We start from the raw sequence: 13088 nt of genomic DNA, 5'->3' as shown, positions 1-13088 counted from the left end.
AATATGAAGAATTCCTTTAAGAATGAAGGGATGGCCTGGAGACAAAGATCTAGAGCCTTATGGCTCAAAGAGGGACATAAACATTAAGTTTTCCCACCAAACTGCTAATGCCCATAAGAGATACAACTGTATTGATCAAATTATGGTACAGGAAGAGACTAAGAGAGTATAGTTGAACCTGACAGAATCAAGGGAGAGATCATTTCTTTCTACAAGAAACTTTATACAAAAACAGAAGAATTGAGACCCAGTTCTTAGCAATCATCCTGCAATTTCAGAGAATGAAAAAGAGGCCCTGCAAGATAAATCTTATGAATAGGAAGTGTGTGAATATTTGAAGAAGTGTGCAATAGATAAACCCCCAGCCCTGATGGTTATACAATGGGATTCTATTTGAAATATTGGGATGTGCTTAAACAAGAGATTATGGAGGCTTTTCATAATTTCCACTCTCAGGAAATGTTTGAAAAGAATTTCAATGCACTTTCAAGAATTTCCACTCTCAAGAAGATGGGGGCAAAGGAACTCAAAGATTTCAGACCTGTCAGCTTGATAGGAAGCCTCTATAAACTGATATCTAAGGTTCTGACTAAGAGACTGAAAAGGGTGGTGGATAAATTGGTGGAATCCCAACATATGGCCTTTATCAGAAATGGACAGATAATGGATGTTGTGTTGATAGCTAATTAAGCAATCGATTCCAGAATATCTTTCGAGAGTAGACTGCTTTTCATTTTGCTGAACAGATCATTCCATTCTGCAGAAACCAAGATTCTCTCTATTCTGGAGGCAATGGCATGATTATCCCCTTTAAACCAAGTATAAGAGCCACCTTCAAGATGAAGGTCAATAAGCTCCATGTCTACAAAATCTAACAATTCCACCATAGCGGATGATCTCCTGACTCCTGGACTGTTCCTTTTTCCGAAAGGATGTCTGCATATGTTGAAATCACCACAAACAACCCAAGGGCCTTCCATAATAAACAACACTTAATTCCTCCCATACCATTCTCCTTTCCACTTTACTGTTGGGAGCATATACTCCAATAATGTGACAGTTCAAAATTTTTTAACTGAGCCTCAAAATTTACATGATAAGGTGTATGGTCCAATCTGAACAATCTCCCCTTTCCATACTCCAGAATCCCACCTCTAGTTCTGCTTTCTTCCAAACTTGCACTTCTAATCCATCTCCCACCCCAAATTTGTTTGATTATTTTCTGCACATTCCCTTCTTCTAATCTTGATTCAAACTCTTCACAATTCCCCTTTTCCCCAAATCATTTAATCCCTTGACATTCCATGACACTATTTTGAGCATCATGGTCATATTGACCCTTCCCTTTCTCCTTTTTTCTAGTTCCACTACTTTTGAATTTGACATCAAAAGTTATTAAATTCTTCAATTCTTGTTTGCCTTTGAACCTGGATTTTTTGATATCCATTTCTGGTTCCATTCTTCTCGCTTGCCTACATACATCAATCTGCATGAGAAGTTCAAGTGCTTCCTCTTCATGGCCCTGAAAATCAACTCCAAACATCTTGCTTAGTTTAAGTAGATTTTGGAGGACCTGTAATGATGGATCCATCTCCTTATCAAGTAAAGAGTCTTGATGTTGAGTTAGAAGAGGTTCAACATGCTGCACTTCCCACCCTTCCCCATTCAGAACTGCTTCCAATTGTTATCGTTGTATCTCAGAATTCTTATAACACTCTTTCCCCTGTTTCTCGAAGTCAGACCCATCAGTATTAGTCAAGCAAAGAGAAGCTGTCTCGTTTTCCCTCTTTGGCTCTTCTCTAATTATTCGTGGCTATGAAATCACTGGGATCCCCTACTCCTTGAAGTTTCCAATTTCATGCAAGAGTTTTCCATGATTGAGGAAGCTGCTGGACATAGTTCGTCTAGTAGAACCTTAAAAGATCTGTGGGCTGAGAATCAATATTACTCCCTCCACCCCAATTTATGTGGCACCGTTTGACTTGGCACAGTGTTTAAGAAAAAAGAAAGACTTTTGAAACTGATGGTCTAAAACAATCCTTAGATATTTGTGTGGTTGTAAATCATTTCATTAAGGGTAAAAGGGGAATTTTAAAGTTAAGTGTTTATAATTATAATAAGGTGACATTTTCTTGGGGACGGACTAAAAAGGAAAGGGTGCCACATAAAATGGGACAAAGGGAGTGTTAAAATAATGTATTGGGTCAGGCCCAATAGGGTTATGGCCCAAAACTTTATCATATTCAGCTCACTTGATAGCCCCTCATATTCTACCCCACCACTTTTAAAACTCCCATCAATTGCCCTAACGTGGGTCATATGTCTCCGGTCAACAACTGTCAATTCAGCAACAACATTTATTATATTGTCGGGTTCTATCACTCGTTGGTTTCTCACATGAACTGGGACTTAATCTTCTCCAGAATTCTCGTTGGTGGTCGCTAACACTTTTTCAAAGTGGGTTTCTCTTTCAGCCCATATCGGAAGTAAGAAATTGAAACCATCGCTTGAAATGGTTACTTCCCCTGGAATACTTCGACCATCACCTTCTACTTCAATTTTGGTCCTCTTATGATGATTCTTCAATTTTGTTTATTCCTCGGGTAGCCTTCCAACCGCCACATAAATCACCAATTTCATGAAAAACATCTTTCAACCAGATATGTAATGGCAAACCCACAGCCTCAATCCATGTTATTTTTGCCTTCTGTGCTACTGGTAAACACCCAGTGAAAGGACTCATCATTCTAGATTGACCTTACTCTTCTTCCAGGTCCACTCGCATGATGGGTCTACTCTGCTATGTTTGTATTTGGAAACTTGAATAGGAAAAGATCTCCTGACATCTCATAGATGTTCACCCCAAGAACCTTCTTCCAAACCGAAGCGAACCATCATCTTATATTTGATAAAGTAGGCTTTTTAGACGTTGGCTTTCCTAAGGAACCAACAATTCTCCGTCCCAATAGCCTTTGTCCTCTATTTTTGTGGGAGCAACAAATGATTTTTTCTACTATTTCACTACTGGTAGGTGCTTCACATAGTGTACTTGGTTGCCATTTATTATTTGTAAAATTAGGTCTTAGGCCTAACTCACATCCCAAAAACTAGCTCAAAGGGAGGTCAATTGCCCGAGCCTTATAAGGAGTCCACTCATCTCATTAACAGCCAATGTGAGACTTTTGTCATTCTTCAACACTCACCTCACACCCGGTGCTTAGCATCTGGTGCATGAGCAATTTTAATTTCGGTGGCCTAACATTGGGTGAGGCATGTCCTACTCTAATACTATGTAAAATTAGGTCTTAGGTCTAACTCACACCCCAAAAGTTAGCTCAGAGGGAGGAGGATTGCCTGAGCCTTATAAGGCGTCCACCCATTTCATTAACCATCAATGTGGACTTTTGTCATTCTTCAACAATATCCTCAAACCACTTTTGCTAAAGGGACATTAGTGTCGAAAGTTCTTTGTATGGCCTTTATATGCAACTGAGTAAAATTTGAAGAGTCCCTCATCGAGGGTCAAAGGGATGGGTAGTCTCTTTATATGGTTTAGGTAATCTTCACCTCTTGAGCGAGCTTTTGAGGTTGAATTAGTCCCAAGATTCATTCCTTTACATGGTATCATAGCAAGATCCATCCCAATTCAAATTTCCCGATGTTAGGCTCCCATATTAAATTTTTCCACGCTTTAGATGTCCATCACTGGGCATGAGGAGTGTGTAAAAAGTCCCACATGGATGGGTGGTCTCTATTTATGGTGTGGGAAATCCTCATCTCTAGTGTTAGTTTCTGAAGATGAGTTAGACCAAAGATCGATTTCTTTACATGGTATCAGAACATGACCCATCCCAATTCAAATTTGTCGACGTTAGGCTCCCATATTAATTTTTTTCATGCTCCAGATGTCCAACCCTCTGCGTGAGGTGTGTGTGAAAGTCTCGCATCAAGGGTCAAAGGGATGTGTGGTCTCTTTATATGGTTTGGACAATCCTCACCTCTTGAGCTAGCTTTTGGGATTAAATTAGACCCCAGATTTATTTCTTTACATGGTATCAGAGTAGGACCCATCCCAATTCAAATTTCCCGATGTTAGGTTCCTGTATTAAATTTTTCCACGCTCCAGATGTCCAACCCTGGGTGTGAGGGTTGTGTGAAAAGTCCCACTTTGAGGGTCAAAGGGATGGGTGGTCTCTTTATATGGCTTGGGCAATCCTCTCAACTTAAGCTAGCTTTTGGGTTGAGTTAGGACTATGATCCATTTCTTCACAAAACTTTCTATTTAAATGCTATGTTTTTCCATCCTGCATTAATGGCTGCATTCATGGCTACCTCAAGAAGAAGAATGACTGATCTGCCTCATGATAAGATACTCATGTATCTTCTATGTGTATTGTACTTCCTGGTACCAAAATATTCTGCAGCCTGGTCCACGTTTCTCCATCTTCTCATCAGATTCTTTTGGTCAGCGGCTTCTTTAAGGACAGACATATCCATTCCATGATCTTCTTGCTGAGAGTTACCCTTCTCATCATATTCCTACTTCTTTCTACCCAATCAAACCAGACGACATTGTCTGAGGTCCATATGGTGATGTCATAGGATTTAAAACCATCCCTGAAGTATATTCTATTTCCCTCCATGATAGCATAAAAGGCTAAATAAATTGAAAAGAAATAACAATAAACACTGTAGGTGAGAAACTGACTGTTTGAAGGAAAGAGGATCAAATTCTGTTAAGGGCACTGGAAAAGGGAATTTCTGCAAACCTACAAAGTAGGAGAGAGAGTGTCTTGGGACTAGTGCTTGGGACAATTATCCACTAATTAAGACAATGAATGTGAAACATTTAACTTATTTAAAGGCACAGCTGGAAGATAAAAGAGTAAACAAGAGGGCTTAAGTTATGATGCACTTGAACAAGTAACAATTGTATGCAATCTTCTCTTTTTTTTGGGATGAATGCCACTTTCACTACATTTTTTCGCTAAAAGCTATGAAAGTCTTGGTTAAATTTATAATTCAGTTTGCAATGACTACTAGCCATAAACATATTTTGTCGTTATCCAGAAGTTTAATCCTAACCTGCCAACTGTCAATTTGTTCAAGCTTGAAAAACACTGCTGTAAGTACTTGTCTAATGTAGGTTGGGACTATTACTCCTTCTAAAGTCATGACGACTTTGTCTGGTCAATGATCTTGAAGTCGTGTCAAATTAAATTCTGGAGGTGACTTTACTGTGCATGACACATGATCCCGACGACAACTTGTCATGTCTTGGCTCAACTAACAGTTTCAATCATCAACTAGAAGCCTTCGTTAGTTTCAATAGTCAACTGGAAGTATCTGCAATAAGCCAAATCAGTGTCCAGTTACTGTCACAAAACCCTGCAAAAATCATCCAAGTCCTTATTCAGAATTCATTCTCAAATGGGAGAGAGTAGTGGAGATGAGGGTGAGGAGAGGGGTGTGCATTTCTGAGAATCATTTTGGATTCATGTCGGGATGATTGGCCATTGAAGTCATCCATCTTGTGCCGAGACTGGTGGATAAATATAGGGAAAGGAAGAGGGATCTATATATGGTGTTCATTAGCCTTGAAAACGCCTATGACAAAATCCCGAAGGATGTCCTCTAGAGGTTCTTGGAGGCTAGAGGTGATCCGATGGTTTATATTAGGGAGATAAAGGACATGTATAATGGAGCCAAGACTTGGGTTAGAACGGTGGGTGGAGATTCGGAGCCCTTCCTAGTTCAGATAGGGCTGCACCAACGATCACTTCTTAGCCCTTTCTTATTTGTCTTGGTGATGGATGAGTTGACGTGGTCTATTCAGGAGGGGATTTCATGGTGTATGTTATTGCAGACGACATAGTGCTAATTGTTGAGACTAGAGATACAGTTAATGCTAGATTGGAGGTTTGAAGACAAACTCTGGAGTCCAAAGGGTTCAGGTTGAGTAGGACAGAAATAAAATATTTGGAGTGCAAATTCAGTGCAGCGTTGGATGAAGCAGACATAAAAGTAAGGCTTGACACTTAGACTATCCCCAAGAGAGAGCTTTAAGAATCTTGGGTCTGTAATCCAAGATAGTGGGGACATTGACGATGATGTCACACATTGCATTGGGGAAGCATGTGGATGAAATAGAGGTTTGCCTCTTGAGTCTTGTGTGATAAGAAGTTACCACCTAAACTTAAAGGTAAGTTCTACAAAGTGATGGTTAGACTTTCTTTGTTGTATGGGGTGGAGTGTTGGCCAGTTAAAAACTTACATGTTTAGAAGATGTATGTTGCGAAGATGAGGATGTTGAGATGGATGTATGAACGTACTAGGAGCGACAAGATTAAGAATGAGGTTATCTGTGAGAGAAGGTGGGAGTGGCCTCTGTGGTGGACAAGATGAGGAAAATCAGATTGAGATGGTTTGGCATGTGAAGAGGAGGTGTGTTGATGCCCCAGTGAAGAGGTTTGAGAGGCTAGTGGTAGGTGGTACGCGGAGGGATAGAGGTCAGCCGAAAAGTTATTGGGGAGGTGATTAGACAGAACATGGTACAACTTCAGATTATCGAGGACATGACTTTAGATGGAAAGAAGTGGAGGTCGTGTATTAGGGAAAAATGTTAGTAGGGGTAGAGTGTTTTCTTGCCTTGTGAAGGTTCCTTGTAGTTATTGTCATATGTTGTTTATTGTGTTCCGATTATCACATTATTTGCTGATGTTACTGTTCTTTCTTGTAAACTCTACATTGTTTTTCTAAGTAACTACTATGCTTCTTCATTGTTTTCTTCTTCTTGTACTTGAGTTTGATGCGCCAGAGCCGAAGGTCTGTCGAAAACCTCTCTCCCTCCTCGTGGTAGTGTAAGGTCTGCGTATACTCTACTCTGTCCAGACACCACTTAGTGGGATTTCACTAGGTATGTTATTGTTGTATTCTCAAATGCAATCTCTCGAAAATTTTGCAAACTTTGTTGCCACATCCGTAGTCTACAACTAAGCACACGTGTTGTCTTGCATGGAGAAGTTCAGCTATGCAGCCATTCAAGGGCCTCAAGAAAGGAGGGTTGACATTCATGGCAACCACAAGAAGTTTGGAAGAAGACAATGATACACGAGGCGTTGTCGCCTTGCATAGCGAAGTTGCTCGAGGAAAACAAAGATGGTATGCTCGACGAGCTACCTAGGCACTTGCTTCCTAGGCGTGAGGTGGATCACGAGTTTGAGTGGGAGCTAGGGGCTAAGCCACCCACATTAGCTCCTTATCATATGGCACCGCATGAGTTGGAGGAGCTTCGGAAGCAACTAAAGGAGCTACTTGATGCGGTCATATTCTCCCATTGAAGGCACCCTTCGGTGCACCAATGTTGTTCCAAAAGAATAAGGAGGATGGATCTTTGTATTTATGCAGACTATCGGGTGCTTAATAAGGTCACCGTAAAGACAATTATTTTATCACGCTTATCGTGGACTTATTTGATAGACTTGGACAAGCCAAATACTTTACTAAGGTGGATCAAGGGTTACTACCAGGTTTGGATTGCGGAAGCAGTCGAACTGAAGACAACATAGGTGACGAAGTTGGAGCCTTCAAGGGTTGTTGATACCCTTCGTCTTGACCAACTCACCTACTACATTTTGCACCCTCATTAACTAGATTTTCTATCCTTACCTTGATTAATTCGTGGTAGTCTACTTGGACGACATACAATGTTGTCAAAGGCCCGTTTAAAGCACGCTTAAACCTTGAAACGAAGCTCAAAACATGTTGAGCGTTTCACCTCACTTAATGTGCGCTTCAGTCTCGTCATCAAGGTTCTAACACATACTTTTCCTTGTCAATGAGCTTTTTCTGAAGAGGTGACACTAAACAATTGATATTTCACTTTATCGTGTTATTTTTTTTCAATTTTTTTGTTCATATATTTGTCATTCATGCTTATAATTATTAGTCTTGCACTAAACATATATATGGATTTTTTTCTCCTTTGCACCTTTTTTCATTAAAATCCATGCTTTATTTGCCCCAACGGACCTTAGAGCATTTTTTCTCTTTTTTGCCTTTGATAACATTGACGACATAGTCATCTACAACGACACCTTGGAGGAGCACATGGAGAATTTAAGAAAGGTTTTCCAAGTCTTGCGGGAGGGAGAAATGCGAGTTCGCAAAATCAAAGGTGCACTTCTAGGGCCATGTCGTTAGTAATGGTGAGCAATGCATGGGTGAAGCTAAGATACAAGCTATCCAAGCGCCGACCAAGGTAACTGAGACTATCATTGTTTACCGGTCTAGGCTAAAACAAGAGAAGAAAACCACTGCCATGTTCCTCGTCCACTGGAAGGCGCAATCACGGTGGGGGCTGCTTGGGAGCAATATCAAGACTTGTGGCAATTCAAAGACGATCTAAAAATTCATGCAACAACATTGCACCGTATTCATTGCAACATCAGGTGGAGAGTGTCATGACTTGCCATGTCATCATGCCACATAGGCGCCATTTGACACATATAAATGCCAGGTTGGAGGCTTACATAAGAACTAGCATATTGGGAAGATTCCAGAACAATGGAGAGTTTCCTCGGAAAGACTCTAGATTCATGTGGACTACGTAGAAACTTTCTTGGAAGGCCTTTTAGAATATTCTATGTATGTAAAGAATTTTAGAGAGAGGAACCTATTTGTAAATATGGAAGGACTTGTGTACAATTATTACTTACCAATTAGTCCCCAGATGACTAGTATATATAGGCGGCCATTCATTTCTAAAACCATCAAGCGAACAATTCAAGTTCTCTCTAACTCAAAGTTCCCTCTGGCAATTCTCTTGTGTTCTTTCTACCATTCTCTTAGTGATTCCTAGTGTCCTAGGCCGACTAAGCAAAGCAAGAATGTGAGCAAGTTGTTAAGTGCCGCTCGTGTGCTTAGTTGAAGTCTAAATCCTGTGACAAACAAGTTTAAAAAATGTACTAATAAGACTAAAACCTATTCCCAACTAGTAGATATTACCGATGTAGATCTTTTTCTACCATTGTGTCCCATCTTTAGCTAAGTCTACATTGGTCCAAAGAATTGTAGGTCTTTTGAGACAACTTCTGTCTCTGATTTTAGGTCTACCTCGTCACTTTTTAACACCTTCACTTACTCTAGCTACACCCGTATGAATCAGTGCATTTTTAGGTCGATGCAAAATATGATCAATCCATCTCAAGTGACCTAATCAAAGAAAAAGGGAAGAAGAGAATTGCTAAATACAAGAATGAGCGACTCCCAATACCTCAAATAATCGGGAGCTTGTGAATTCCACTATCATATCATAGGTTTGGGTAGATACAGCTTTAGCACAGCACTGTAGTACCGATATTCTCTACCCAACTTATCTGTTTGGGTAAAATCAATAATCTACCTCCTTCAGAAGAGTAATCTGAGCTCATGTTCTGATTTTTTGGGGGTAAGGCTCAAGTTATGATTTAAAACTTGCAGAATCTCAACCTTGTATGGGGTTAATGGGTTGAAAGTTGAAATTAATTAAATTATGGGAGCAGTCCCTTAGAGACAATTTGTATTTCATTGCTGTTACATAGTCAGACATTATCACCGGTTGTCAGCCAGTCACTATGTAACACTTGAAAATGGCTAGAACGCTGCATTGATGACATGCATACTTCACATACTTTCTGGTTCTTTCTAGAACCTTTCTTTTGCCCAGTAAGAGCTGCTGCCATCACTAAAGAACTAATTTCTCTCATGATGCTGGACTAATGTCGTGTTACTCCGAAGAGATCATAAATGAGAGCTGAATATTTGATCTAACTAAAAGTCAAAGTAAGGCAACAATGTAAAAACCATTTAAAAGTTTAGAAAACTAAATTTCTCTGTAGCCTCATAGCCTGAAATGTGATCATTTATAGATATTTGCTATAAATCCAAGCTACAGGAAGTCATCCAATTTTCACATGATACTGTAGGACATACCTGATATTGTTGGTGACAAGATCTTTGGAATTCAATCTTTTACTGTTCGCATGGGTCAAGAGAGGGTAAGTACCAAAAATTTGGTTGACGACTTGAGGCATTTGTTCACCCCATTCTATTGTCTTTTATACTTGACTATACTTGTTCACTTTTGGCAGGTCTTTTGGATTTGTATTGCACTACTTGAAATGGCTTATCTTGTTGCCATCGTAGTGGGTGCAGCATCTTCCAATACCTGGAGCAAATATATTACTGTAATCCACCTTGAACTCTTATAATTGTTTCATAGAGATTGTTATAATTATAAAAAAAAAAGAAGAAAGAAAAGAAACGAGTAAATAAGCAGATTGCTAAAGACGAGCTGTCACTCAAACGGTAATGACTGGATATAATTTAAAGACATCATCTCTTCCCTTGAAAACAGCCTCCACCTCCAAGAGATAGGGGTAAGGTCTGTGTACACTCTGCTCTACTCTACCCTCCTCAGACCCCACGTGTGGGGGGATTACACTGGGTATGTTGTTGTTGTTGGATCTCGGCCCTGCATGATGGTATTTCTTCCGACTTTTGAGGCTTATATAACACGAGAAGTCCATAAAAAAGAGTAAACACAGCCAGATTAGAAGTCCTCTTGCTCATCTGTCTGCATTGTTATTTCAATATCAAGAGCTTTCAGCTTTTGGATTTTTAACTTTCAGAAAAAGCAAGGGAAGAATGTAATATCAGTTTGTTTGAAAAGGAAAATATCTCTCATCCTTAGCACGTAAATCATTTATCAGCAGTGGCGGAAGTCTGTTACCTCATATTTACTTGAAAAACAAAACATGGGGCATGCATGGCAAATAATGACATCATTGCCAGATCCTCCCAACAGAAATATAGCCAAATGTTGTCCCTTCTGTTATAAAATCATCACCACCATTCTAGGTTTCCTTTAGTTACCAATATCCTGTAGTGGGCATCTCCCCTTTTGTTCTCCATCTTACTGGAGTTGTGGGTTGTAAATTGAAGAAGCAGTCAGGACTTTATTATCAAGGAGAGTTAAAAAAGGTAAACGTAGTCTTTTCTCTGTCATTTGTTTTCCTTCCATTTCTCCCTACAGGCTTTTATTGTATCTTAATTCCACTTTGTGTCCTACTTTCCTTGTTTGTTCTTAGCTCAGAGTCTTAACATCTTCCAGAAGTTGTGGCCTCAATGAGACAGTGGACTGGGGGGTTGTTCATTTATCCTATTTTTGTCTAAGATATCAGGCTACAAATTTTCTCCAAAAATAAGTTAATCAAAATAGGAAAATTACCAAGTGTTACCAAGATATTGTTACTGAAGCAACAGTGAATAACCTGCGTATGATCATTGTGTAATAGGTTGGTCTTGTTCAACATTTGAGCTTCCAAATGACCTGCACTGACATGTGTATATTTTTGCATTTGTCAGGTTCTGGGTCATGCTGCTTTGGCTCTTTCACTTTGGACTCGAGCCAAATCAGTTGACTTCAGTAGAAAAGCAGAAATAACATCCTTTTACATGTTCATATGGAAGGTAAGATTTCTCCCAGCTTTCTGGAAAATGTATCAAAGTCATGGAAAATGTGATGAAGTCCTGCAAAATGCATGTTAGCTCAAAACTGTGGCATATTCTGCATTTAAAGCAAGATAGTAAAATCTTTTCTAGCTTTATTGTTGCATATGCCATATTTGACTTTAAAACTAGTTTACCTTTGATTTCCCTGCACTTGATCGAGTATAATGGAAGTATAAAATGCTAATCTCTCATTGGTACATGCTTATACTCATCTGATTAGTACAAATTTGTTTGCACTTATTTAGTCTCTTAACTTGGTGTTCAGCATGACCTCTATCTGAAGATCCTATGGTTGAACTTCCGATTTGTTTTTCATTTTTGAATTGTAAGTTTCATCCTCTCTATTATATCAGACAAATGCCCTAAGAACAAGTGTCATTAGGGCATTTGTCTGATATAATAGAGAGGATGAAACTTACAATTCATAATGTCAAAGTAATTATCGTCATGCATACAAAAAATGAAACTGTAGCATCAATAGTGCATATTTTGCACTACAATTGTGAAGAATACTTTGGCAATATCACTACAAGGTTAAGCTTGAATCTGTTAATTTCTTTCTTTAATTAGCTTGAATCTTGCTTATTCAGTTCATCTTTTTAGGACTCCTTCCGATCCATTTAACTTTTTCGGTTTTGGAATGGCAGCTTTTCTATGCTGAGTATTTGCTCATACCGCTAGTGAGGTGAATAAATACAAGCCTCTCACCTTTCACTCCGATGGATGGAAGTGGTAAAATTATCTGGTAGATTTTGAAAATTATTCTAATTCTGGTAAATGTAAATCTTGCACCTAGTTCTGTTGCATTTTCATAATCAGATTAACTATTTGATTATTATTAGCTTAAAATAAATTACTCTTTTCATATTACATACACATAGGTTATGGTTGCGGGGAACTGATGGAATTAAAAACTTCTGATCTAACTTAGTGAGATAATTAAAAAAAAAAAAAAACTCACGCATGACAAAGGGAGTTCCTAATATGAGGGTCAAAAGCAATATTCCCAATTTATCCAAAAATATCGTACAATTGCTACAATGGTTTGCTTGCGTTTTGTTCAATTATCGAAAGTGTTTTTACTTCTTCTGTCCAAATTCATGCTGGTACTTTTTTTAGGTTATACCAAAAAAAATATCACCCTTCTATAATTAGAAATAAGTTAAAAGGCATATTTAAGTGATTGTCCCAATTCAAGTCAGAATTAATATCAGCTTAATGCATGTCCATTATGAGTCTCATTTATACTGTGTGTTCAGGCTGCAAAAAATTACGTGAAAATGTCAGTGTTAGATTATATTACACTTCATCCTTTTTAGGAAAAATAGATGGAAAAATCCGATGCCTAATATTTTTAAGAGCTTAAAATATAATATATAAATATAACTTTTTTTCTCTACTCGTTTCTTTCTTTTTAGAATTTTTTTCACTATTTATTTGATCTCTTTTCACCATTGTTAACCCAACGTCAAAGATGAAGAAGATTGGAGAACCACCTAATATCGCTATTTCAATGTTCAACAATTTTCCAATTG

General features: G+C 38.7%; 1 protein-coding gene across 3 annotated transcripts in view; it reads left to right on the top strand.

Moving 5' to 3' along the window:
- The window catches only part of LOC129891183 (homogentisate phytyltransferase 1, chloroplastic), a 29648-nt gene extending 17277 nt beyond the window's left edge, over positions 1 to 12371 (top strand). For 2 of the 3 annotated variants that reach the window (XM_055966458.1, XM_055966459.1), the window contains 4 exons: positions 9966 to 10037; positions 10131 to 10226; positions 11407 to 11511; positions 12201 to 12371. In XM_055966458.1, the coding sequence (XP_055822433.1) occupies positions 9966 to 10037; positions 10131 to 10226; positions 11407 to 11511; positions 12201 to 12242 (315 nt within the window). In that variant the 3' untranslated portion in view covers positions 12243 to 12371. The remainder of the gene's footprint in view (positions 1 to 9965; positions 10038 to 10130; positions 10227 to 11406; positions 11512 to 12200) is intronic. The other variant, XM_055966460.1, reaches the window with a different exon arrangement.
- The last annotated feature ends 717 nt before the right edge of the window (positions 12372 to 13088 follow it).

The sequence above is a fragment of the Solanum dulcamara genome, chromosome 6, assembly GCF_947179165.1.
Source record: "Solanum dulcamara chromosome 6, daSolDulc1.2, whole genome shotgun sequence".
In the NCBI taxonomy this organism is placed as follows: Eukaryota; Viridiplantae; Streptophyta; class Magnoliopsida; order Solanales; family Solanaceae; genus Solanum; species Solanum dulcamara.
Note: the sequence above shows the minus strand (reverse complement) of the source record. Positions and strands in the feature narration are given on the sequence as shown.